This window comes from Herpailurus yagouaroundi, unplaced genomic scaffold (genome assembly GCF_014898765.1).
Source record: "Herpailurus yagouaroundi ecotype Mexico unplaced genomic scaffold, PumYag 159, whole genome shotgun sequence".
Classification (NCBI taxonomy): domain Eukaryota; kingdom Metazoa; phylum Chordata; class Mammalia; order Carnivora; family Felidae; genus Herpailurus; species Herpailurus yagouaroundi.
The window spans coordinates 7,432,184-7,459,784 of NW_024412400.1; the positions used below are offsets into that span (position 1 = coordinate 7,432,184).

Below are 27,601 nucleotides of genomic sequence, written 5' to 3' on the forward strand. Positions count from 1 at the left end.
GTCTAGGAAGAATATGTCCTTATTTGCTCAAGCCTTCTCCACTTTGCAAATATCTGCAGGAACTCTTCACCTTGTGAAGCTTATTCAAGGTTGGGGGAGAGAGGGAAAGTTAAGGATTCATGTTTTCTCTTTTCTCCAGATGAAACCTGAGAATCATAGCAGGGGACGTGGTAGGGTGTCGTAGAAAGGTCCAGATAGGTGTGAAATTGTGTGTATGCGTGTGGGGTGTGTGTGTGGGGGGGGGGGATGGGGAGGACCTACTGACACACAGGAACAGTGAGGAGAGGCTTCAAGTCTCTGGGAGAGGCCTGCCATCAGCCATGTCCAATGTGGCCCATGAGTGAGTGCTGGGGAGCTGTCTAGGCCAATGGCCCCAAGATAGGGTTCTCCGTTCCCCACCTGTAGCTCATGCATGGGAACCAGGAGTTACCTTGAGTAGACATGGAGAAGCTGAGAGGTCCACCTGTTCAGCTCGACCAGAATAGGGGGTTACTGAGCAGGGACGCTGATGAGCAGTGGCTTGGTGGGATCAGCAGTAACTTGTGTCATTAATGCTATGGCACCCCATGGCTAGCAGACGAGGACACTACCCAGACCAGCCACCCCTTCCCTCGCCACCATGAGGACCGTCAGCCTCCCTGTACCCTTATCCACCATGAGAAGGATCAGAGGGAGGTGGGGAATAGTTCTGCCCGGGAGCTGAACTTTAACTGACCACTTACTAGGAAGAGATAATTTATGCCAGAAGTGATCACGGTGGAATGAATTCAGAAGTTAGTTTTCTCTCTTCTTTCCCAGCCAATACAGCTACACCAATTATGCCATTATAGTGAGATGAAAAAAGTCCTTTCTGGGGGATACAAGAGAGCTGATTTTAAATAAATTAAGAATTTCTTGCTTCGTTTTTTAATGAAAAATTTTCCCTAAGCGCATATTAAACATCCCATTCCTTAATCCATATGACACATTAAGTCCTTGGGACGGATCATTGTCTCCCTTTTGGAGTCTTGATATCTGAAGCCAGAGTATTGTTCTCACATGGGCTTCCTGCCCTAGATGATCAGGGTGAAGGCTTGCTTCCTGTGCTTCGCACGTTGAGTTCCTTAAACAAGATAAGTGCAGATCTTTGCTCATGGCTCTGAGGATCTGACTGCTAAGAAGTGAAGGACTAGTGTGTTTCCCAAGTGCTGACCTGTGTCCACTCTTCACAGAGCCTGCACCCATTTCCACATTTGACTTCCTGTGCTGCCACGTCAGCTCACTACTTGCATTGTCTTTCCTTGCCAGAGGGACGGCCTGGGACAAGGGCGACATTCCACTTCTATTAAATACCTACAATTCTCTTTTAAGAAACATGGTAGGAAGGGCAGATGGATGGGAGGAAGAAAATCCATTTTATTTATTTATTAATTTTTTAAGTATTAAAATTTTTTTTAATGTTTGTTTATTTTTGAGAGAGAGAGAGAGAGAGAGAGCGTGCGAACAGGGGAGGGACAGAGAGAGAGGGAGACAAAGAATGTGAAGCGGGCTCCAGGTTCCGAGCCATCAGCACAGACCCCGACGCGGGGCTCGAACTCACAAACTGCGAGATCATGACCTGAACTGAAGTCAGATGCTTAACCAACTGAGCCACCCAGGCGCCCCTGAAATCCATTTTAGTTTTTGGATCTATGTTTTAAATTTAAATTTTAGTTAACATACAGAGCAATATTGGTTTCAGGAGTAGAATTCAGTGATTCATCACTTGCATACAACACTCAGTGCTCATCACAAGTGCCCTCCTTTTGTACCCATCACCCATCTAGCCCATCACCCACCTGTCTCCCTCCAGCAACCCTGTTTGTTCTCTATCATTAAGAGTCTCTTGTGGTTTGTTTCCCTCTCTTCTCTCCCCCCGCCCCACCTTCCTATGTGTTCATCTGTTTTGTTTCTTAAATTCCACATATGAGTATTTGTCTTTCTCTGATTGACTTATTTTGCTTAGCATAATGCACTCTAGCTCCATCCAAGAAAATCCATGTTACTTACGTTTAAGGTCCTAGTAGCCACCTGCAGTCCCCTTAGGGAAAAGTGAAGCCATGTTTAAACACATGCTTAAATACAGAGATGCTAGTGCCATCTCTAAGATGTGTAATTAAATGTGTGTGTTGGCTAAAGCTTGCTAATTAATTTGCATGAATTAAGAAAAGATGTAGCAGGTTCACAGAGTCTTTGGAAATGCTCTTTCTAAAGAGCCCAGTTTTATAACTTTCAAGGTCAGGTGGAAGGGTCCCTTCCTGTGTTGCCCTTCTCATCGAACAGATTCTGTTGCCTGAGCCAGAGCAGAGGTCCCTGCGGGGACGAGGGGACTGCTAAAGAGCATTGGGGGACAGGCAGCACTTGTGAGAAATGTCCTTATTCATTCTCTCATTTTAATCAAGTATCAACTGAACACCTGTTCTGAATCAGGCATTGAACAAGCCTCCAAGGACAGAAAATTTAAAGAGGTGGTGAAGCAGGCGTAACATAAAATTTCCAGATGCTTTCTTAAAATTATGTATAGCACACAAAGTTGGCGCTGGAAAGAGGGAGAAGCTATCATTTCTTTTTGGGGGAAGGGAAGGCTCTGCAAAGTTTCGGAGTGACTTGCTTTTGAGCAAAGATGATGGAGGTGTTTTGCTGTGTAATTGTTGGGTGGGTAGGAAGCAGCGGGAAGGAGCCCTATGGACCAAGGTCCAAGGGCTTGAAATAATCTTACCACTTGGGAACGGGGGAACAGCTGAGTTGGGCTGAATGCATTCACCAGGGGGCAGTCCCTTCTTGAATAAAGCTTATTATTAAAGAAAGGTCACGTTCTTCATGGACTTTTGTCTATATCTCATTGGCTACAGTGTGATCACACAGTTGTATGTACTTAACTCGACATTATTAGGGTGCCAAACAAAATCCAGGTTTCTTACTGAAGGGAAGAGTGGATATTGGCAGTCAACTAGTCAAATGGACAGAAATGAGTTTGCTATTTTATTATTAGTAGTATTATATGATCTTGGAGAGCTTACTTCTTCAGGCCTTGATTTCTTCATCTCTAAAATGGGTTAAGTAGGGACTAGCTAGAAGGGTTACTTTGGAAATTAGAAATGATGGCTATAAAGCATCTGGGACATAGCAGGTAGTCAATAAATAGTGGCAGGGGCGGGGGGGGCGGTTTCTTGTTCCCCTCTCTTTGGTTCCTCTCCTTCCTTTCCTTTTTCTTCTTCTTCAAATACCTGTCTTACTTTCCCTCCTCTTTTATTCTTTAAAAAAAATTTAATGTTTATTCATTTTTGAGAGATATATAGAGAGAAAGCATAAGCAGGGGAGGGGCAAAGAGAGAGGGACACAGAGAATCCCAAGCAGGCTTTGCACTGCCAGTGCAAAGCCATGAACTGGGAGATCATGACCTGCGCCAAAGACGGTTGCTCAACCAACTGATCCACCCAGGCACTCCCTCCTCTTTAGTTTTAGAGTATGTGGAAACATCTGGAAAGCCTTGAGACAATATTTTACAGTTTTGAATGAAAATTCTTCATCCTGCCAGATAGTTCATATTATCTTTGCTGTGCAATTAGATGATATCTTTTTTTAAATGTTTTTTTAAATTTATTTTTTAATGTTTTGGGGGGGGCAGAGAGACAGAGTGCAAGTGGGGGAGGGGCTGAGAGAGAGGGAGACATACGATCCGAAGCAGGACCCAGACTCTGAGCTGTCAGCACATAGCCTGATGCGGGGCTCAAACTCATGGACTGTGAGATCATGACCTGAGCTGCAACGTCGAATGCTTAATGGACTGAGCCACCCAGGCGCCCCACAAGTAGCTGATACCTTTTGTGAAAACATCGTGTAGTGTTTATAAAGATTTGCCATTAGCCACTAATGTCAGTAAAGATGTAATTCATGTTTGGACTAAATGTCATCAGAGATACACATTGAGATTCTTAGAGAATGTGTCTGACAAAGTCGTAGAATTAGACCATTCGAAGGAATTCTCGGGAGAGGGAAATGGAACTTATTAAGCAAATTATTTGCATTAGGTACAGTGCTAGGTTCTCTTCCTATTTATTATCTTCAAAGGGCTGCTGATTTAAGCATTATTTAAAAAAAAACTTTTTACGTAGGCTCCATGCCCAACGTGGGGCTTAACCTCACCACCCTGAGATCAAGAGTCACAGGATCTACTGACTGAGCCGGCCAGGCATCTCTTAAGCATTATTATTATTTGTTCTTCCCTTCCGTTACGGACTGAATGTTTGTGTCCCCCCACATTCATATGTTGAAATCTAATCTCCAATGTGATTGTGTTAGGAGTAGACCTTTGGGAAGAACTTCATGAGGGTTGGAGCCCTAATGAATGGAGTTAGAGTCCTCATACAAGAGACCCCAGAGAGCTCCCTTGCTCATTCCACTACACGAGGACACAGCAAGAAAAATGCCACTTCTGAACCAGGAGGGGGCTTCTCGCTAGACATGGAATCTGCTGGCAACTTGATCTTGGACTCCCCAACCTCCAGAACTTTGAGAAATAATTTTTCGTTGTTTGTACACCACCCAGTTTATAGTATCTTGTTATGGTAGCCTACATGGACAAGACACCCTCTTTTAGGTGAGGAAACTGAGCATTTTAATTTGAATTGTACCCGCTTACAACTGAAATAATAGTGGTTTAAAGGAGATGCAACTTTGTCTCTCATGTAAAAGATGTTCAGTGTTTGAGAGTCAGGCCTAGAACAGCAGCTCCACGGTCCTCAGACCCAGGCTCCTTGAGGCTTTGTGTTCCTCAACATGGCTTCCTTGTCGGGCTGAGCCATGGTCCAATATGGCTGCTGTGCCCAAGCATAGATAATTCCAAATTGTTCTGGAAAAGACAATCCTTTCAGGCACATGTGGGACATTTAAAAATACTGACTATGAACGAGGTCATAAAGCAAATCTCAACAATTATCAAAGAGTCATTATCATACAGACCACTTTCCCTGACTAGAATGCATTAAAATTAGAAGTCAATGCACACTTGGAAATTTTGCAACAGATTTTTAAAAACAATGGATGAATCAAAGAACTCAGTCATATTTAAAATGAAGTGAAAATGGCTTAAGGTAATACTCGTGGTATCCAGCTAAAGTTGTACTTACTGGGAAAGTTGTAGCCGTTTAAAAGCCTATGTGAGAAATGTTTGACTCAAGAATAGAGAGGGGTGCTTGGTGGGCTCAGTCAGAAGAGAATGTGACTCTTGATCTCAGGGTCATGAGTTTGAGCCCCATGATGGGTGTAGGGATTACTTAAAAATAAATAAACATTAAAAAAAAAAAAAGAATATAGGAAAAAAAAAAAGACCCAAGGACATAAACCTAGAAAAAAATGGAAGAAAATAATATATCCCTACAGAAATGAACTAGAAAAAAATTAAAAAGAGCAAAGACAAGCAAGAAAACCAAGAGCTTGTTTTTGAAAAGAATAACATAGTAGGAAAACTACTGGCAAGATGAATTAAGAAAAATGAGACAAGATGCAAATAAATGATATGAACTATAAAGGGGGCTGTAACTATAAAATTTATCACAGATTTAAAAAGCATAAGAATACTATAAATAATGTGTATATCTGTAAAACTTAAAATGGATGATTTTCCAGGTATATAAATCTGCAGAGTATGTAAGGTATGGTCCTGCTTTTTATTAACTATATATTTATCTCTAAATATTACCAAATAAAAAAATGTCCAAATATTTTGTAAGTGGTTAACTATGGGATTTTCGTTATTTTTATCCATCCAAGTTTTCTAATTTTCAACAGTAAATATAAATTTTAAAACCCATTAAGGGGCCAATTGGGGAAGGGCAGAGGAAGCACCCGTGGGACACACTGTCTTCAGGACACTAGGGGTTTCCATCCCAGTGCTCCATCATGTGTTTCTTGCTCTGGCAGGGAGGTCTAGGCCGCCATATTGTGTGATGTCCCCAAGCCCAGTCTCTATCCTTCCTTCTTCGGTAAGCTGTTTTCCCAACTTACAGTCTTTCTCACCCCAAGACACAGACCCTTGCATCTATGCAGCCTTATCCCATTCTCTGGCCCATTTCCAGCCCCCCAAGGTCCAGTGTTTTGGGGGAGAGGAGGGTTGAGCACAGCAAGGCACAGATAGTGTTGGACCTCGTCAAAGGACAGGGATGTTGGGGTCACACAGACATGGATTCATATCCCCTGTCTATTTCTTTCTGGCTTTATGAAGTTGGTCATGATTTTTAGCTTCTCCCGTCTTTAGTTTGTTGGTGATAATGCCCATGTTATAAAAGGAGGTAAAGTATAGAAAGCAACCACCATACAATGGGTGCTCAGTAAATGTGAGTTCTTTCCTGTGCTGTTATTTGTGGTTATAACTAATATACTAGTAAGCCTGGAGTGTTGGGAAAGAATGACTCGCGTGTGTATTGCTGTTGCTTAGCGTGTGGGGTTCAACATTCCTGAACTGGAACATGGTGCGGGCAGAGTTGGAGACGCAGTGCGCATACGCAATTAATCACGTACCCCAGCTAAACGCTGCATTTCCACTACAGGAGAAATAGTAGCCAGAGCCTTTCCACAGACTATAAATATTATACTAAGGTAAAGGGGGGGGGGGTGGATTTTCAGCTGGTTGCCCTGGAAGAATGTCAAGGTTCCACGGAAGAGAACCTCTTTTCCTTTAGGGAATCACACGCGGAGGGTAGCAGGAGGTGAGGCTGCCCCCTGCTGGACATGGTTGGGGAAGGCAGAGGGTGAGAAAAGTCACGGAATGAGAATTTAAAAAATTTCCTTTGATGTGCTGGGGGAAGAAATGGCTGGGTGCGGGTCTGGACAGGCATGGGGTGGGCCAAGGTATCACGTCAGGTGGGTAGGAATTGAGAGTTCAGTCAGAGCGGAGACTCAGAGTCACAAGAGATTTTAAGTCCCCCTTTTACCCCATGCCAGTCATTCTTAAAAATCTGGGGCAAGTGCTAGATTTTCTGCTGTTTGTGTTGAATACCTGACCCTTTTGGGAAAAGAGGATTCCAGAAAGCTGGAGGAATTGGGGGGGGGGGGTGTCTGGGTTGACTGTGAAAAGCCGGATAACATTGTCTCCATGTGCCAGGAGTGAAAAGAAATGACTCCTACAGGTTAGTCTTGCAGTGTTTCTTTATTTTCAACCCTGGGCTGAACTTTTTGCCACATTGTGTAGGGTTTGGGTAAGGATTTGGCACGTCTTTAAGGATTTTACAATGAATCAGACCCTAAAAATCAACTTCAGTTTCTCATTGTTCTAAAAATGCCTGTTTGCACCAAAAGGGTTTCTTTGAGAACTGTTGCCCATCTCCTCTGCAAATTTGGAAATTTCTCTTCTAAGAGGCTGCTACTCCTCCCACCTCTCTGACTGCCTCTGCTGTTCCTTCTTCCCTTGCCCCTCTCCCTGAAGTGTGAAGGTAGGCCCACTACCCCTCCTGGGAGCCTTCCCTGGCCTGGCTTCTTGCTCAGTTCCTACTCATCACATCCATTCCCAAGGCTGGGCTTCTTCCAGAGGTGAGGGACTCTCAAGATGGCGGCTGTAGCTGCTGTGTTTTGGATACCCACCCACCTTCCACATGAATGTCCTGAAACAATGAACATATCCCCTCAGAGTAACGCAGTTGTTTTTAATGTATTCATCCTTAAAACCCAGATCATCTGTTCTGTCTTCAAACAATTCATCCCCTCTCAGTGTGCTTCCCTCGACCTTTGTACATACGTCTATTGATCACCATCACAGTTTGTAATTACGGATGGCACAGCTGTGTGTCTACCTTGACCTTGGGTTTGTTGAGAGCAAGGACTTTCTCAGTGTCTAATATATGCATGTCACCGTGTGTATTTGTTGACTCTTAATTGATTAATAGTCATTTACATGTCCTGCGTGCTACAGTGTTGTGGTGTTAGGTGGGACACTTACTGCATTTGTCCAAAAGGGTGTTGTAGTGATTCAATTTTTTACCTCTGTTTGGGAGGTTTTTTCCAAGACTCAAACTTCTCTTTGATTTCCTCCTCCTCCCCATCTTCCTCCTTCTCCTCTTTCTTTTTAACCCAAGTAAATAGTGAGATGCACAAAAATTAAGTGTGTAGCTCACTGAATTTGTACATACACGCGCACCCAAGCAATCACCTCTTAGATCAAGACCCAGAACATCTGCCCCCGGCTGGCACTTTGATGCCCCTTCCTAGCCAGACCTCACCTTCTCCAAACATAGCTATGTTCAGATTTCTAGCACTGTAGACTAAGCTTTCCCTGTTTTTGAGCCTCATGTAAATCGAATCATACAGCTTATATTCGTTGTGTTCAGCCTTTTGTTGGTTCAACATTGTGTTCATGAGATGGAAACATGGCAACTGTTCTTTTTCATGACCGTGTAGTATTTTTTTGTATGAACAGAGACCACGGTTTTAGTACCACCCTATTATTATTATTATTATCATTATTTTAAAGAAAAGGTCTTTCTGAAACCTAGAATATTATTTTTCCACAAGCGTGTTTGGTTTTGTAATATTTTTCCTATCCTAAACGGGTCATTGACACGTAAGTTAAAAAGTGTCCGTTTTCGGAAAACATGATTGAAAAGTAGGCCAATAAAAAATTAATAAGCCCTGAATCCCTATCTGTAGAGCCGGGCCAGAAACTGAGCTTCCAGATTCAGGGTGTAGGACGAGGCTGAATGTGAATTTTGGACCGCGGGAATGGCCGGCGCTAGGCTCCTGGAGTAGAAAGCTCCCCACTGACGTGCCGTTTCGTGTCTCCCCACCTCTCCTCGCATCAATGACTTCTAGTGAGATGAGTCAGAAAACGGTTAAGGAGGGCCCCAGACTCTCCAAGAACCAGAAGTTTTCGGAGCACTTCAGCATACACTGCTGCCCGCCATTCACCTTCCTCAACTCCAAACGGGAGATCGTGGATCGGAAGTACAGCATCTGTAGAAGTGGCTGCTTCTACCAGAAGAAAGAAGAGGACTGGATCTGCTGTGCCTGCCAGAAGACCAGGTAAGTGGGCTGCACTGCCCACTGGGCATCCGGCTGGGCGCTGGCTCCACGCCCCGTCCTGCTCTGCTCCGCGAGTCTGGGCCGCTCTTCCCCCAGTGCCCTGCGGTCCGCTCCCTGTTAGGTTCCGAAGGTACCGGAGGGCGATTGGAAGGTGGGAGGGGGGGGCAGGGCCTGCCTCCCTGTTTCCAGCTCCTGTCAGCATCCCTTAAGGAGCAGAGGAGAGCCACGGCTCCAGCCTCCAGCTTCTTTTGGCCCCCTCAGCACCAGCCGCCGGGCAACGTCCCCTCAGAGGCCCAAGCAACAGCCAGCGGCACCCCCCGCGGTGGTCAGAGCACCGGCCAAGCCACGGTCCCCTCCGAGGTCCGAGCGTCAACCGCGCCCCCGCCCAGAGGTCCGACCACCACCAGCCAAGCAGCGCCCCCCTCAGAAGTCCAAGCAGCCGCCGCGCAGCAGCCCCCACAGAGGGCCGGGCACCAGCCGTGGGGGGTCCCCCATCAAAGCTTCTAGGTTCTGGTAACACCATCTCTTCCCTTTTGTTGCCCCAGCCCTAAGGTTAGTAGCTGCGTCCTGTGTTTACTAACGTCTGGGCTACCTCAGTGGCCCTCTCTTGGCCTTACCCAACCCGTGTCAATTCCCTGCATTAAATCCCCATGTTTGAAATACCTAGTGTGGCTTCTGTTTTCCTCATCGAGCTGTGGGTGTAGTACTTCAGGGGACAGTAGCTGTTGCTTCTTTGGTCCGAGAGGACTGCAACCGATTACTGTATAAACTCAGAGTAGCCACCCCAGAAACAGAGCACGCAAATGAGGCCCTCCATTGCTGTGCCTCAGAGACAAGAAGAGTGACTCTAGGGATAGCTGCACACGTGTAGAAAAGGAGAGGTTCAGCCAGTTCATCCACCCGTCCCCCTGACACACTTCAGCTGCTGTTAATCTCAGCGGCAACATCATCCATTCACTCGCGCACTCATCCAACAAACTTGATAGCATTCCACAGAGTTCCATATGTCATGGTGGGGGGATGGGGATACGGCAGTGAACAAGTCAGGTTGTGACTCACCAGGATGAAACAAGGGAGTAGTTGGTCACAGTGTAGGGTGTATGTACCTTAACGTTGTCATAATCAGTAAGTACGCTGGGGCTATGGGAGCCTGGAACAGGGTTCGACCCATCTGGGCTTCACAGAGGAGGTTAGGCTAGGGTAAGTAGAGAATAAAAAGGAGCCTATGCAGAGAGAAGGTAAGGCAGAGATGTGTTTGTCTGTCTCATCTTAGGAGGGTCAGCTTTTTGTTTTTTAATAGACTTCATTTTTAGAGCAGTTTTAGTGTCACAGTAAAATGGAGTGGAGGGTACAGAGATTTCCCATATAGTCCCTGCCCACACGCATGGCAGGCCAATTGTTTAGTTCTTTTAATATGTGGAAATGAAGCTGCTTTGTAGGTTAATGGCGGGTGTTAATTGTGTTTGAGATTCTCATCCTTACTCTGCATAGCCTGTTACTCGGGGTGCATGTCACTTGCTGTTTACCGATGTACTATGCAGAAGAATCCACGGAGGAGCGGATTAAAGACGCCCCCCCCCCCCCCAGAGAATCCAGTTCCTTGGGTGACCCATGAGATCTGGAGATCTGCCTTTCCAACAAGCAACACCTCCACCCCAGCATAGCGACACCGCTGGTATGCGGACCACCCTTTGAGAAGCGCTGACCTACGTCATCCATAAATAAGTGACCCACGTTGTCTGTGATGTGCAGTAAAGACATGTGGAAGGGGCCACACGCGTGGCACTAAAAGTGAGAGCATTAGGAAGGTGCAAGATGGGGTGAGATTAGTTTGTGAAGGAGGTAAGAGCCCGCCAGTATCTAACTCTGGAATAGGAAGCTGTGTGCCGGGTTACCGAGTCCTTAATGAGGGCCCCCCAAGGGGCCTGAGTCCAGGGGGCCTGGCCAGGTAAGGTGTATATGGAGGTGGTTAGGAAGTGTGAGAAGTAGAGAAAACCAATTGGGTACGAGGCCTGTCATCTGCGGGGGTGGCTTCAAGCCACACCATGTGTAGTGAGTTGTGTGATGGCTGCTTGGGTGGCTGGGAGTTCAAGCAGGACATGGATAGGAGAGGAAGACCATGAACGCCAAGTTCATCTGTCTCTGCCCAGCGGAACTCAAGAGGCTGGTGTGATTTGCTTCCCTCAGTTAACTGTTCTCAGTGGGTATCAGGCTGTCCTTGCCTCCTCAGCAATTGTCACTCCCCTGGGATGGAGGACCCACAAGCCTCTGTTCATAGGGTCCCACAACACTGAGGATATGCCATTTGAACCCTTCCTGAGATCCTCATTTTTCCTTCTCAGATTCCCTGAGGAGATGCACTAGAGCCATTGCTTTGCCACGAGTTTATTCCCCCTGTTGACATTCGTTGGCTGTCCCAAATCAAAGGGGTGGGAGGAAGGTTAATGGGGAAAAAATTCACTCTTAGGCAGAGCTACTAAGCTGCACTTAAAGACAGGCTCAAAAAAAGATTTTCTGAAGCACACTTCCCTTCTGAAATGGTGCCACTCCTGAATTCTGACCTTTAAAGGTTAAAAAAGATATTGACAAAGGCCTTTCGGATCCTTAGTAACCCCCTTGGGTAGATCTCAAGAACCAGAGAATATTCAAGACTTAGGACTGGTAGAATTCCTTGCAGCCCGACTGAACATTTTCATATCTAATGGGAGGAAACCCTGGCATCTCCCTCTTAATTTAGCCTACTCTCAATTCCTCAAGATTTTAGGATTCACAGGTCACCCTTGCCTTTAGGGTTGACACATGTTTCCTGGGCCAAGCCTCTTTTGGCCCCGCAGGGCTCTGCTTTGGGAGCGGAGAACCTGCGGTTCTCTGAAAGCCACTGTGGCCTGTGAGTGACTGGGGCCAAGTGCACATCTTCGAGCAGTGCTGTGTGTGCCTTTGACTCATTTTTTCACAGAATTTCTTGTACCACATTGGGCCCTGCACACCAGGAGCTTGGAGGACCGATCTCTTCCCACGTGTATTTTCTAGCTTATTCATCAAGACCATGTGCACAGCAATGCACCAAGCTCTGAGCAATCAAAGGAAATGACGTTTGCCCCTGGTCTGGCTGCCCGGATGGGATTTAGGAGCGGCCCCTCCCTCAATGATGTTGTTCTTCCCTCCAGGAACCACGCTGAGCTCGGCGTCTCTATCCCAGCCCACATTCAGGGGTCCCACCTGCCTGGTTCATCTCCTTCCCCAGCTTGCTTTTTCACTCTCTTGTCTCACTTCAGCAGGTGATAAAGTCAAAGCCCAAGAAAGACAACCATATTGCTAGAGGGTAAAGGTTCTAAGTGGCTCTCAGGTTCTCCACAGAATTTGGTCTTTCGGAGACAGGGTGCTTTAGCTTTGAGTCTCAAGTTGAAGCAAGCAGGGTTCGGTATTTTATTGACCATGCACTGTCTTGGCCGAGGCATGACAGGGCATTGCTTCTAAAGGTTAAGACAAACACACCCACTGAATGACTACATGCTATCTATATCTGTATCTATCTATCTGTCTATCCATCTATCTATAATAGTATAGTTTTGAGTTTGTTTGGAGTTATCAGGACTGCCAAACAATAATCCAATTCTAAATACTTACATACTTGACAAGCTAGGACTTACTTCCAAAGAGCGCTGACCCAGAGCAATTACTCTGAGGGTCTGAGAGTGTGCACTGACAGAACCACGTATTGGGGCTGAGGTTCAGACTGTTAGATAAGGGGCATCTGCCTGCTTTTCAGGTGTGCAGACCCAAGTTTATTCCAGACCCTTCTACGACATGACTTTGTCCTCTTTTTGTCCTTCCTCATGCCAAGAGGTATATTCTGCCATTTTGTACTTCTGGAAAACCGCAGACCATTTTCTCTTTCTTTGTGCAGGACTGGCCAAACTAACCCTTCTGGTCCCTTTTCTGAGCCCTCCCTGAGTTTACACAAGCAAAAGCATTGACTTTGTATTCATGTCTTAGAAAGAATTTATTCCTTACGTGCTTGTGGAAAAATCGCACCCAGGCATGTATTAATGCTTAATCACATCCCAATGTTTACACCCTGGCAATCTATTTTTGGGCTCATCAGCCAAACAGAATCAGAAATGCATCTACCATTTCCCAGGTAACAGTGGAGTTAGGGAAAGGTAACTCTCAGATCAGGCTCTGGTCTGCCTGCCTCTCAGATTGCATCATTGCTTTTATGAGTTTGGATGACTGAACTCTTGAGTCTTGCTCTACCTGAGGCATAGATCCCTTCCTGTCCAGGAGCAGGCTTCTACACCTTGTGGCCGTCCCCATAGCATGGTGCCTGAGCAGAGCAGGCTCTCACGGAGGCCGGGGTTAGCCAGAGAGGCCTCTGGTCCCATGAGCTGTGGGTACTCTTCCATTTGGACAGCTCCTGCCTGGTTCCATGTCCCCAGTATACAGCGCATGGTTAACCAGTCTCTCTAACAACCTTAATGCCATTGTTGCCCATCCTCTGGCCACGCTCATCCCACAAATCCCTCACCTAGATCAAGTTGATGCCCTACGTGCACTACTCCAGCCTCCAGCTGATTGTTGATAGAGTAAGGCTCCACGGTTGCAGACAGCTGCTGAGCACAGCTAGGAGAAGCCCGTAGCCTTAAGGATTGGTGCCACCATGAATGGTGAGCACCAGCCTCTCTCCAGACTAGTTTGCCTCCACCAGCCCCAACATGTTTATCAGGATATGCATCTGTCTTTAAATCCTTTCTTTTTTTTTTTTTTAATTTTTTTTTCAACGTTTATTTATTTTTGGGACAGAGAGAGACAGAGCATGAACGGGGGAGGGGCAGAGAGAGAGGGAGACAGAGAATCGGAAACAGGCTCCAGGCTCCGAGCCATCAGCCCAGAGCCTGACGCGGGGCTCGAACTCCCAGACCGCGAGATCGTGACCTGGCTGAAGTCGGACGCTTAACCGACTGCGCCACCCAGGCACCCCTGTCTTTAAATCCTTTCTGCCACTCATGTGTGATCTGCGTGATCTTCCTCCCCCAACTCGTGTTTCTTCCGGGGTCTTGCTGCACTTCCCCAACAGCTTCAGCCTTTTTCTATGGTCTCAAGAGAAAGTGCTTTAGCTTTTAAACATCCTCAGTCGTCTCATAATGACTGAGCTCGCCTCTGGCCCTGTCTGGTCTCTCCTTTTCTCAGGCAAATTAAAAAAAAAAAAGTAGCGTAAATTTATCACCTTTACTTCTCTAAATTGCATTTACTCCTCAACTGACTATGCCCTGATTCTTCCCAGAGCACCTCACTGAAATCTCTCCTGTGCAGGTTCCTCCAGAAGCAACAATGCTCGGGCAAGCAGTTCATTTGGGGGGAGGCGGGGGGAGGGAATGCTGGAGGAACGGGGAAGTGAGACAGAAAGGGAAGCAGCTGATAGAGAGTGTGTTATCAAACCAGTTCTCACTGTGGGCTCCCAGGGCTTAGTCCTGCTAGGGAGCCCTAGTTGCTAACGTAGGACGTGCACTCAGTTTTCCCAGCCAAGGGGTGAAAGAGCTGGGGTATTTATACACCAGGCCATCAGTCATTGGTCAACTAATGCTGCTTTGAGGATAGTGTTAATTCCTTGACACTTCTGACCTGCCAAGCAGATGGCAAAGTGAGCTGCTGTAGCAGGAAAGAGCCCACAGGCAGAGAAAGGCATCTGGAATTTCAGCCAGTGTGCACAGTGGTAAAGGCGAGGGGCCATAGGCCAGGTACTAGCAGCACCCGCTTTAACAGCTTCCCTGTGGTCTTTGTGTTGCTTTGCTAGATGAATGCTCAATCCAGTCTTTATATCGATGGTGCTGTCTGTCAAATTTGTTGACTACTCACTCACTCAGTCATTAAATTCTCTGCTCTCTTTAGGGGTGCCTGGGTGGCTCCGTCAGTTAAGCATCCGACTTTGTCTCAGGTCATGATCTCACTATTTGTGGGTTCGAGCCCCACATTGGGCTCTGTGCCGACAGCTCGGAGCCTGGAGCCTGCTTCCAATTCTGTGTCCCCCTCCCCCTCTGCCCCTGCCCTGCTCTCTCTCTCTCTTTCTCTCAAAAATAAATAAACATTAAAAAAAACTTTTAAATTCTCTGCTCGCTTGCCTTCCATGACCCTTCTATTTCCTAATTTACCGTGTGAACTTTTCTTCTGCCTCCGTTGTGAATCCTTGCTCTTCTGCTAATTGTGAAACCTTGGGATCCTCGGGTTTTATCCTGAGCTTGCTGCCTGGGCAATTTTTTGTTCTTTCATGATGGGCACACTGATGACTTTCAAACCTTACTTGAGTCCTGACATTAAACTCTGGGCCCATTTGCCCAGCAGATCAACTTGGATGTTGTCAAACCCAACCATCTCCACTTGACTTCTTTCCCACGAAGACTTGTTCTTCCCCTTATTTACTATCTCAGCAAGTAACGCTATTGCCCCTCCCAGCATCCACATTGAAAAGCTAAGCACCATCTTAACTTCCAAATTTCCCCCCTAACACATGACTGCCAATTTTACTTCTAGATTTTTTTCCCCTATAACTTAGAGCACATTAAGGGCCAATGGGAAGGGGTATGGACATGAGAATGAGACTGGAAACAAAAGAGGGGGCATGGAGATTGTTGATAGAGTAAGGCTCCTTCGTAGTATGTGTGGAGGGACTGGCCTTTGATGGGAGCAGGAAAAGCCATTTGGTTTTGCAAAGGAATGAGAAAGACCCATTAGTGAGCATTAAGATGAAGGCAAGTCCTACTCAAGGATGAGAGAGCCAGGGGGTGGGTGAGAAGGTTAGAGTTTTGAGAACCAGAGACCAGGCTGGGGAAAATACTGAGGGTTAGCTGAGCTCTGATCCATGGAGCTGCATATGAATCTTTTGTTCTTATGGAGATTATTCTCCAGGATGGGAAACCAGTTACCATCTCCACAGTCTCCAGCAGCATCATCCAACTCCACATCAAGTCTTCTTTTCTTCCAGTTTGCTTTGCCAAACGTTCCCACAGCAACTGTTCTTAAACTTCACCAGGAACCCCTAGTGCTCTGACCCTTGTTTTTCCTTCTCCATTCACCAGACTCTCCTTTTGTTCTCTAGGTAGTTTGATTTTTATATTTATTATATTGTATAGGATTGTATTGTATTGTAAATTATTCAATTTATGAAACTAAAAGGAACCCAAGTTCTTTCATTTCTCCTGCCCCCTACTCCCCACCCTCCACCTCTGGCAACCACCAATCTGTTCTCTTTATCTATGAGCTTGGTATTTGTCTCTGTCTGACTTATTTCCCTTAGTGTAATACCCTTAAGGTATATCCATGTTGTTGCAAATGGTAGTCATTCTTTTTTATTGCTGAATGATATTCCATTGTATATATAAATTTATTAATCCATTCATCCATTGATGAACACTTATTAATCCATTCATCCATTGATGAACACTTAGGCTGTTTCCATATCTTGGGTATTATAAATAATATGCCAATGAACACGGAGCTACATATAGCTCTTTGAGTTAGTGTTTTCATTTTCTTTGGATGAATACCCAGAAATGAAATTGTTGGATCATATTGTAGTTTTATTTTTGAGTTTTTGAGGAACCTCCATGCTGTTTTCTATAGTGGCTGTGCCAATTTACATTCCCTCCAACAGTACACAAAGGTTGCCTATTCTTCACATCTTTACCAGCACTTGTTATTTCCAGTCTTTTTGATAATAGCCATTCTCATAGGTGTGGGTGATATCTCATGTGGTTTTGACTTGCATTTCACCGATGATTAGTGATGTTAACCACCTTTTCATGTACCTGTTGGTCATCTTATCTCTTCTCTGAAAAAATGTCCATTCAGACTCCTTTCTTCCCTCTCCTCCCTCTCCAAATTAGAAGCTGTGGCTCAACATTTTAATCTCTTTAAAAATACCCTACACCCCCCTACCCTCTGAATATCCGTCTCATATTTTTGGAAAAACTCTAACTTTGGATGAATCCAGCCATCTGTCTTCACCATGTCGGTTTCCAGGCAGCTGAGTCTCACTGGAAAATAACACATAGCAGGGCAGTGGTAGTTGGGCATAAGTAGAATTATGCCCATAAAATCACATAGCTTGTTAAGTGTTAGTTTTGCGCAGTCATAGTTAAGTTACCTGCATGCAGACAAAGGAGGAAGCCATGGACCCCAAAAGTGTCATGTATATATGTGAAATACACCACCCAAACACATACCCTACATATAGAAGGTTTGTTGAAACATAATTTGCATGCAGCAGAAGTCGACCTTTTCAGCAAACAGTTCTCTGCTCACCATTATGTAACTACCATCCCAATCAAGATGTTGAGTCTTTTCATCACCCTCTCCGCCAAATTTCCCTCATACTTCCTCTTTGCAGTCAATCCCCAAGCCCCTGACAACCACCAATCTGTTTTCTGTTCCTACGGTTTTGTCTTATAAGTCTAAAATGTCATATAAATGGAATCATACAGTGTGTACCCTCTTGAGTCTGGCTTCTTTCACTTAGCATAATGCATTAGAGATTGAACTATTTGTTGCACAAATCAGCAGTTCTATTTTCATATTTATTTCTGGGTGGCATTCCATTATATGCATGTGCCTATCATAGTTTTCCATTAACCAGTTGAAGCATATTTAGGTTATTTCCAATTTTTGATGAATAAAGTTGCTGTAAACATTCATGTGAGTGTAAATTTTCTTTTCTCTTGAGTAAATACCTAAACCTGGTATTGCTAGACCACATGTTAACTGCTAAATTGTTTTCCAAAGTGGTTGTACTATTTTGTATTCCCATTAGCAACGTGGGATGCTCTGCGTGCTTGTCAGCACTTGGTATTGTCAGCTTTAAAAACTTTATCCACTCCGATAGGTGTGCAGTGGTATCTCATCGTAGTTTTAATATTGTATTTCCTTAATGCCTAATGGTGTTGAGCATCTTTAAATGAACTTATATATCATCCACTAAAGATGGGTGATATTTGTGTATTGGTCAGGTGTGTGTTCAATCTTTTGGCCATTTTAGAAAGTGGGTGGTTATTTTCTTGTTATCGTGTTTTGGAAGTTTAAAAAATATATCTGGATATATTTTACTGTATATGCAAATATATCAAATTTAATATATTTATCAAATACATGTTTTGCAAATATTTTTTCCCAGTCTGTGGTTTGCTTGGCTTGCTTTCTCATTTTCTTAACAACGTCTTTTGAAGAACCAAAGGTTTAATTTTGATGAAGTCCAATTTATCATTTTTTTCCTTTTATAGATCACGCTTCTTGTATTGTATGTGGGAATTCTTTGCCTAACACAAGGTCACAAAGATTTTCTCCGATGTTTTCTTCTAGAAATCTAAATCTTTAGGTTTACATTTACATTGTTGTCCATTTTGAGTTAATATTTTGTAAATGATGTGAAGTACGGATTGAAGTTCAATTTTTTTTGCATATGGATATTCAATTGTTTCAAGACCATTTTTTTTTTAGAAGATTCTCCACTAAATGAATTTTGCAATTTTGTAAAAAATGGGTTGACTATAATGTGTGAGTTTATTTCTGGACTTCCTATTCTGTTCTGTTAACCTATGTATCTTTCCTTTCAAATTTCAACTTGATTACTGTCGCATTATAGTAAATATTGAAATCAGTTTAATGTGAATTCTCCAACATTGTGCTTTAGTTTTGAAATTGGTTGTGACTATTCTAGTTCCTCTGCTTTTTCATACAAAATTTAGGGTCACTGTGTCCATTTACGTAATATATCCTGGTAGAATTGAATGGGATTGTATTGAGTTTATAAATCGACCTGGTGAGAATTGCAACCATATTTAATACATGAACATAGTATATATCTCTCCACTCATTTAGATCCTTTTTGTTTTGTGGTTTTAGCATATAGATCTTGTACATATTTTGTTTGCTTTATAATGAAGCACTTTATGTTTTAGGTACTATTAACATAATATTTTTTCTATTTCGATTTCCCATTGTTCATTTCCAGTATATAAAATATTATTGATTTTTGTATATTGATCATGTATCTTGTGATCTTACTAAACTCACTCATTATAGCTTTTTTCTGGGGTAGATTCTGGTATTTTCTCCATTGACAATCATGTTGTCTGTGAATAGAGAGGTGTTTTTTTATCCCCCTTTCAATAGGTATGCCTAGTTTTTGTATGGTTTAAACTATTATTTCACTGAGAACATTTTCTTCTTGGAGAAATAGTTTAACAAGATTAAGTCCTTGCCAAATTGGCTTTCTGGATTACTAAAAGGAGTTAGAGCCCAAATTAGATGATCAGTTATGTGGACAGTCTTTATAATTTTCATTCTTCAGAGCCGTGCTACAGGAAGATGACTAGGGCATTTTATATAGGGTTTGACTCTTGTGTAATAACTACCTGTTATTTTCCTATTGTGAATTGGTCAGTGGGGACGAGGTGCAGAGTATCTGATGTAGGCAAAGAAGTCCCCTCCTGTGTCTGCAGAATCATCATTATGCTAGGGAGCCTTTGCATAGCCCTTTGATTTAAGAGCCTTCACACTTCTGGCTGATCAGATGGCCACCTCCCCCCTTGGCTCATCTGCAACCTTCCACTGCTACATTTCAGACCCAATAGTGTGCATCCCTCTTGCTGGAGTGTTCCTGAGTCTGGACCTGAAACTCTTATATCCCCAGAGTCTGACTCAGGGCTTGGCTGATCTTATTGACTGAATAAGACCTGGAAATACAACCTAGCTGTCATTCTAGCACAGCGGGAGGGGCAAGGACTCTGATACGAGGTTTGAGTCTGAGCTCTTCCGTCAAAGTGATTCTTGGAAAGCTCTATTTTTCCCATCTGTAAAATGAGGATGTTATCTTCCTCGTGAGTTATCATTGTGAAGGACTTAGTTCATCATCTAATCCTATCAGGTAAGTTGATGTTATTAGAACTGTTATTTAATAGATACATTGTGTCACTTCATCGTGGCCCCTAGCAGATGCTCCTTAATTCCGTTGCTTCCTCTGGTTGAAATGGAGCTCAGGGGCGATTGCTGCCCAAACTGGCCATCCCCCGCGGCATCCGTGTGGCTGCCATTGTCAGTGGAGTGCTAATGAAAAAAATTAGGTGCTCACACCATCTAAGATGCTGCAGTGGCTGGTTGCAGTGCGACCTGCACAGGTGATGCCTGGGATCTGTGGGCTTCCATATGACTGCCAGCACCCGGGGTTTTGTATCTGGCATGATTTATGGGGGGGTCTAATATGAGCGGGCAGTCCCCCGTCTGAAGGGCATGCAGGCGATCCAGCAAGTGTACAGTGATTTTCTTCTCAAATTTCAAGGGATGCATTCCAGCCTTCTCATTCTACGAATTCCGGCCGAGTATTTCTTCGTTTATTTTTCTCGGTATCCAGCCTTGTTAGCTTGATATGTAATTAGAGGTTTTGGAAAATGTTATTATTAACACCTGAATACGAACTTTATTTCTGATTTTTAACCCTCCCTCTCCAAATTATAGGAAGAGCTGTGTTTCTCATAAGCTTAGTTTTCAGTGTGAAAGTATTGTACATTCCTAATGCACGTATCTTGATGGGGTTTCTTCCTCATTTGGTTTTTTTAAATTAAGAACTTTGGTGACGTTCTGAAATTATTTGACATGGCCTCATTTCCAAGGTGGCCACATAGAGTTCTGCTGTGTAAATAAATTGTGGTTAATATAATGCAATCCCTCAGTTGGAGAGCAAGTTTGCAAGCAATTGTTGTCCAGAGCCACATATTTATGTGTGTGTGCATGCGCACGTGTGTAAGTTTATTTATTTATTTTCGAGAGAGAGAGAGAGAGAGAGAGAGAGAGAGAGAGTAAGCAGGGGAAGGGATGAGAGGGAGGGAGAGAGAGGGAGAGAACCCAAGCAGATCCCATGCTGTTAGCACAGAGCCCACCGTGGGGCTTGATCCCATGAACCCCAAGATCAGGACCTGAGCCAAAATCAAGTGTCGGATGCTTAACGGACTGAACCGCCCAGTTGCACCTATAATGTTTTTAGTGGTGTTATTTGAAACACAGTCTGTTCCCCGTCAAAACAGGAACATGTCAATATGGTCACAATTTCATAATGTGAGTTCATATACCCTAAGTGTATATATGTATACATTCATTTCTTTATGTCTCTGGCCGGTAAAACTAGATTTTTTTTTTTTTTTTTTAGGAGTGGAGTGGTATTTTGATTTCCTTTGTGGCTTTATGTATTTTAAAATTATCTGCAATGATTAAAGTGTAAAGCAAGAATTATTGTACACAAACGTAGGAGAACTTCAAAAGAATATCTTCTTCCTGGCCTGAGCCAGGGGAAAAAATTACATTATTTTGGCCAGATGCTGCCAGAATTGGGAAATTAAGCAAAGGGAGATTAAGGTTAGATTTCCCGGGAGAATAACAACCCCAAAGGTAGTCTACAAATTCACAATTATGTTAACTGAGCACAGAGAGTGTTCATCACTTAGCAACACTGTGGATTTTGTTTCTCTTTGTAAACCAGATTGAAAAGGAGGAGCAAGCCGACCCCACGGAAGAAGTGAGGGCGCAGTTTCAAGCGAATGGACCACCTCAGCACCTGGACTCACTGCTTCTTGACCCCCGTGCCCTTGGGCAAGTTATCTGGCTTCCAGTAGGATGCAGGGACAGACACCGGCTGATGTGGCAACAGCTGATGCCCACAGGCCCCTCGGTGCGGGGGCCGCCTGGAGGTGAGAGGGGGCATCTCTGTGCGTCATGCTCCAGTTGGCGGGTCCCAGCAGTGGCCCTCGGGCTCCAGAGCCCAGTGCATGGCTTCTATGGTCTCAGCTGCGGTCTTTTCTCCCTGAGAACAGGGTTTCAAGGTCTTTGGATCAGGATGGTCAAGTGACAGCCCTTGTATTGTCCTCCAACCTCTGTTCTCCTCCCTCTCTGGCATCCTGTTGCCTAATCTGACTTTTGATCCTTGACCTTCTTCTTTGTAATTAATCCTCTGCCTGGTTCCTCTCTTCCCCTCTGCCTTCGGGTTCCCATTTGACCTCCTTAATCAGTTCCCCGCACTGGCACACAGCCAGAGACACAGTTAGCTCTGGGGAAGATCCAAGTTCTTTTGAGTAAGGTATTAGGTGAGCAGATGAACCAGGTGTGCAAAGAAATTCCCAGGGAGGGTAGGGGTTGTCCAAGTCCACATGTCGGAAGCAGCCAACGTGCTGTGTCAGAGCTGAGAGTAACATTGTGAACAAGTAGCTCCTTCCCACTCCCCAGGCCCCTGTCTCCAACCTCACACAGGGATTTGTGAATGCCTTCTTCTGATCCCTGCCTGGGTGAGAGCATACACTCTCAGATACTACCTTTGAGCCTTGTCCAATTCATCTGGACAGTCCCAGATTCAGAACGAATTGCTTCAATTCGCTGTAGCCTTGGGAAAGTTATCTGGGCTCACTCAATGACTTACCCTTGCCCCTCTCCCAAAGGTTCCTGGAGACCAGGCTGCTAAGAGGGCCCCTCTGTGAGGCCAAGTTGCCACTCTCCCACCCTCCCACCTCAGGACACCAGCAGGTGGCCCCAGGGCCTTTCACAGGACCAGAAGGGGTACTCAGAGAGTTGCTGTTTCCAGGCCACAATGCCCCAAATTCTTGGGGAGGGCTGAATCCCTCTATGCTGTCCCTGGTTGGTGCCTCCACATACTATAGTGGGGTCAGGCAAAATAGGAGAGGAGAATTAAGTGTGGGAGAGGAGAGGAAGTTAGGGTAGATAAGCAGTCCAAGACTTCTCTCCCTATGTGGGAGGTTATCCCATGATATGTGTAAGTCTGAAACCAATTGTAACGGAGTAGGGTTAGGGTTTGATTTCTCATCTCTGATTTGCTCCCACTATCTATAGCCCCAAACTCGTGGAAAGAACTTTGACCTTGAGTATGGGATATCCATCAGGGACATAGGAAATAATCCCCTGACTCTGCCTTGGTTAGATCACGTTCCCTACACACACACACACACACACACACACACACACACACACACAGATGCTTGGTGGGGTTTGCCCCTGGGTTAAGTGGAGGACTTTCAGATCATCTTGCTTTCCTGTGGACTGGCTTGTGTGTTTGTGTATATGTTGGGAAACTTGGCTTTGGGGGAATAGTTTTGGGCTCTCATGTTCTTTCCCAGGCACAAATACTAGAGAGACCCTCCAAGTCTCATTTCAGTTCCGTGCTCCCTGGGGACCCTGACCACTGAAGCTGATTATGAGAGAAGACTGAACACTAATAGATTCCCTTCAGGGACCTGACTTTGACTTAGGGTTCCACCATTTGCCCGGCAGTGGCTTTGAAAGAGTCTTTCATCATGGATCACTTTCCCTACTCACCTCAGAGCTGGGGGATGGAAGGAGAGGGGTTGGAGAAGGCTCATCTCTCTTGAGTCTCCAGTGGGATACATTCCAGAAGCCATCCCTGCTTGTTTTAAGCCCAAGCTTGGCTAATTTGTTTGTTGACTTTAAAGTTGGGCCTGAAGGGTGAGAAATACAGGCAATAGATCCAAGCTCAACCCCTCCAATGCTTTCTATTAGGAGGCCAGTGGAGGGAAGCTGAAGCCATGACCCAGTCCCTAGGGCATAAGGCTCATTGCCTTTCCAGGTCTGGCCCACCCCACTTGTGATTCAGAAGCCCTTTGCCTACCCAGCAAGACCACACTTTCCTGTCTTCCTTCTTTTGTCTCCTTTTGTATGTGTAAATAATATGTTGTCATAGCTACTCAGTGCTTATACTCATTCGGGTCTGTTCTTACTATGCACTCTGCCTGTGATGCTCTCGTCCAAGATCTCTGCACTGGTGACTTCAGCTCAAATATCATCTCGGAGATGTTTCCCTTGGAAACTCACTGTGGTTTCCATAGTTACTCTCTATCTCGTCACTCTAGTTTTGTCAGTTGTGTTTGTCTTCACAGCACTCATCACCCTCGGGAATTATCTTGTTCATTTATTTGCTTGTTTACTGCTTGGCTGTCCTTCTGCTCCTAATGTAACTTCCATGACCACCAACACCTGTTCCCTGCCACATCCTCAGTTCCCAGCGCTAGGAGGAACTCAATAAACACTTGTTGACTGAATAGATGTTTGCTTGTTGTTTTTTTAAAATAGGAATGATTTTTCAGAAGTTTAGATTCTTTTGAAAAGTCAAAGGTGTCTACTGTACTTAGTAACAAGGAACCATTGGTGACATTTGAGGGTGCTCTTGGAGTAAATAGGAGGCGATGTGACCATGAAGGGAAGCAGGGCATAGGGCAGTAGCTGGGGTGTCCCATGAACTCAGGAGATACTTGAGCTTGGTGAAGGAAGGAAACAGCAGAGGTGTGCGAAGGAGGAGGAAATACTGAGTCAAGAACTGAGGAGGCAGGAGGGAGAATCTGGGGCACAGGTGAGGGGATCAGGCATGTAGCAGGAGTCCCTTTTCAGTGGGAAAAGGGGAAGGAGAAAAGGAGTGTGTAGATTCTGGTGGGTTGGCAGGGTCAGCGGCAGGGGCTCGAGGGCAGTTCCTGCCTGTGGCTTTGATTTTCTCTTGAACTTGGAGGTAAAGTGACCTCTTCACAACGGGGTTAGTGGTGGTGTCAGGGGTCAGAAATATGAGGATGGTGGAGACAATTATAAAGAGATCACTTCATCTCCAGCTTTTGAAATATACATATTTTTTTAAAAAACCCTTTGCCAGAGGAATCTAATTAACCAATTAATTAACAATTCAAAGCAACATTTTGCCACTAAGTCACTGCATACAACTTCATATTTAGACGTAAATCCTAGGCCTCAACTTGAGTCCCATATGGTCTCAGATGGAAGAAGAAGGAATAGGAGAAAGAAAGGCAGAGTCTAATCTTCTCAAGGAATAAAGAATCACGAGGAAGCTTTCACAAGGGGAAGCTGCAAAAATTCTGACAAATCATAGCAAGATGGGGCTGTGCTGTGAGACAGTAATTTGCTGAATGTCCATCTGGACTCTGTTCTAACACCAGAAAGATGTAGAAACTCAGGCCTGGAAGGGTCCAGGGAGGCTTCTGGACTGACTCCATAGCACAAGTCTCCGTCTCATTAATAATACCATTAACAGGTACTTATTAGCTCTGCTTAAATAAAATGAAGTGTTCTTAATGGATAAAGATGATTCCATTGACCCAACAGTACAGTGTGCAGTTGCAACTTGGAGAGATTTTGCATACTCACTCTTCTTGTTTGTAACATAGGTACACACTTGTAGGAGTGTTGGTTAAGGGTAGTGATAAAAATACCTTCTTTCTATTAAATATCAACTATGCATCCATCCTATACTACATAGCGTTTTGTGTTTGTAAATGGCTGCCATGAAACCATGACCTTGGCCTTCTTGCTATCATGCTGCGATCTAGAAATTTCCAAAATGAGTTTGATGGAGCCTTAGGGGTGCTTGGGGTGCCATGTTATGAGATGAGAAGGAGGTAGAGCCAACGTGGCTCCAATCTGCATCCCCACATCGACTAGGCAGATTTTAAGGTCTATGTTGACTTCCAATTTCACATAGATAAAGGGTTGCACTGGGATAAAAGAGTCTGACAATCTTCACCGTCATGACTGAAATCAACTACTGGTAAAATGATTATGCTAGTGACTTTCTATATGATTTTTTAAATCAAAGAGTGTACTATTTGGCATTGCATCATAGGTCTGGGTTTAATTGACTGCTATTTCAGTCACAACATTTCCTTTTAGGCAACAATTCACCCACCACCAAGTTGAGTGTTTTGACCTTTGATCAACTGGCTAGGTTTATCCAAAGTACAGATGAGCAAAAGTACTAGATTAGCAAAGAGTCTTGATAATTATACCTGTATTTTATTTTTAAGCAAATTTATGTGAAAGTATTCTATTCAACATGGTACTAAAAATCCATTTCTGTTGCATAAACTACGTGAACTAAATAGACTACATTAATAATACATAAAATAGGTTTGCGGAGAGTGGAGAAAATGGGAAGCCATAGCGTAAATGGTGGTCTTCATCGCAAATCAAATATCTATCAGATTTGAATCATTTGGTTCAAAAAGATCTCTGCACAATAGAACTAAGTTCTAAAACAGTGTTAAATCTAAGTACCAAAGTAATATTCACATTGGAGTTTGAAGCACATTCATTTTCCCAAGAGTCCATTCGTAACCACAGCTGGGGGCTGCGAGGTCCAGGGGTCGAATCTTGAGAGGCTGGTGCACTTCCCTCTAGAACCCAAAGGTTGTAAGTATTTTGTAGAGAGAAAAGTAGATAACCTCAAGTAACTAGGATCTCGAAAGAAGGTACTTTTACAGCAAGAGGGTCTAGGTCTCTAAGGTTTCCTTTCCTTCTAAGGAGGAAAGCTTGGGAGTGTCTGGGTCCACGCTTGAGAAGGTGGTGATGGCAGCTGGAAGTCTTTCGTGTGTTGATTAATGACGGATGTTCCTTATAAAGATAGGAAGTGATTTGCATCAGCGCTAGCCAAACCCACCCTCCCTGCAGAAAGTAAGAGATATTGGGCCAGCCTTTGTTAATGAAGCCTCTAGGGCCACTATTAAAGGCAGATATATTAACAGATACTGCAAATGGGCCCTTGGCCCAGGTGGTGGTTCACACACAGCCCCCTGTTGACCTCCAGGCAAATCTGTTTGATTAATGCTGAAGTGAAGATACCCTTACTGTGGCCGCCATCACCATGCCATCGAGGAGGGTTGGGGAGTCTGTCTTTCAGTGGGTGTGAGACTCAGTAGACATTCTGGTAACTTTCCATCAAGGAAGTTATGTTTGCCTGCAGATCAGAGGGTGAGTTTTTCCTGACACCTCATAGGTTACCCAGGTGGCGGCCCATTCACAGCTAATTCAGTCCTAGGCATGCCTCTTCCATAGCGGGAGAAAGGCGAATGGCACAGTGGGCAGTGAGTACCGGGGCAGTCACTCACAAGGAGTGTCCCATGGGAGCCAGCCTGGCTTCAGGGACCTCTTATTGACGGGAGTTCCTTGGTGATCTTCCTGGGTTTGGTTTTATTTCTGAGACCTCTGAAGTACACCAGTCTCTGGGTTTGTTACTTGCAATTCCTGTCTCAGGAAGGCAGCACTCTCTTCCTATCCGGGAAGAAATCTTAATGCATCAAAAGGAAAGAGTTTGGTCTCTTAGGCTTTCTTTACCGCCACATGGTGAGCCAACAGATTGCTACATAATCTATTTTCACTGCATTCGCCCTCTGTTTCTCGAATTCTCGGTAAACATCCCTTTCTGCAGCTGACAGCCTCTGTTCTTTCTCTCTGGCTTATAAGCTTTCTGAGTCAGACCCTTTGACGGAATCTTAGTTTTCTGCTGATAGAGATCATGAAGGACCGTTGCTGCCAGCTGCAAGATTTTGCATTTAATTTTCAACTAGAGCTTTGGCTACAAGCAGTAAAAAAAAAAAAAAAAGAAAAAGAAAAAGAATAATTTTCCAACTTTTGTCTTCCAGTTGATGTCTTGCTGACACCTCATTATTTGGCTCGGAATGCAAATGGTGTCTGTTTTCCTCAACTCTTGTTACTGTGGATTTTGGTGCCATCT

General features: G+C 44.5%; 1 protein-coding gene across 4 annotated transcripts in view; it reads left to right on the forward strand.

Moving 5' to 3' along the window:
* MOBP (myelin associated oligodendrocyte basic protein) overlaps positions 1-27,601 on the forward strand; it is a 49,172-nt gene that overhangs the window by 16,309 nt on the left and 5,262 nt on the right. For 2 of the 4 annotated variants that reach the window (XM_040479859.1, XM_040479860.1), the window contains 3 exons: positions 8,821-9,030; positions 9,292-9,537; positions 21,551-21,758. In XM_040479859.1, coding sequence (XP_040335793.1) covers positions 8,825-9,030; positions 9,292-9,537; positions 21,551-21,590 — 492 coding nt within the window. In that variant the 5' untranslated portion in view covers positions 8,821-8,824 and the 3' untranslated portion in view covers positions 21,591-21,758. Of the gene's footprint in view, positions 1-8,820; positions 9,031-9,291; positions 9,694-21,550; positions 21,759-27,601 lie in introns of those variants that run through there. The other 2 variants (XM_040479862.1, XM_040479861.1) reach the window with 2 other exon arrangements.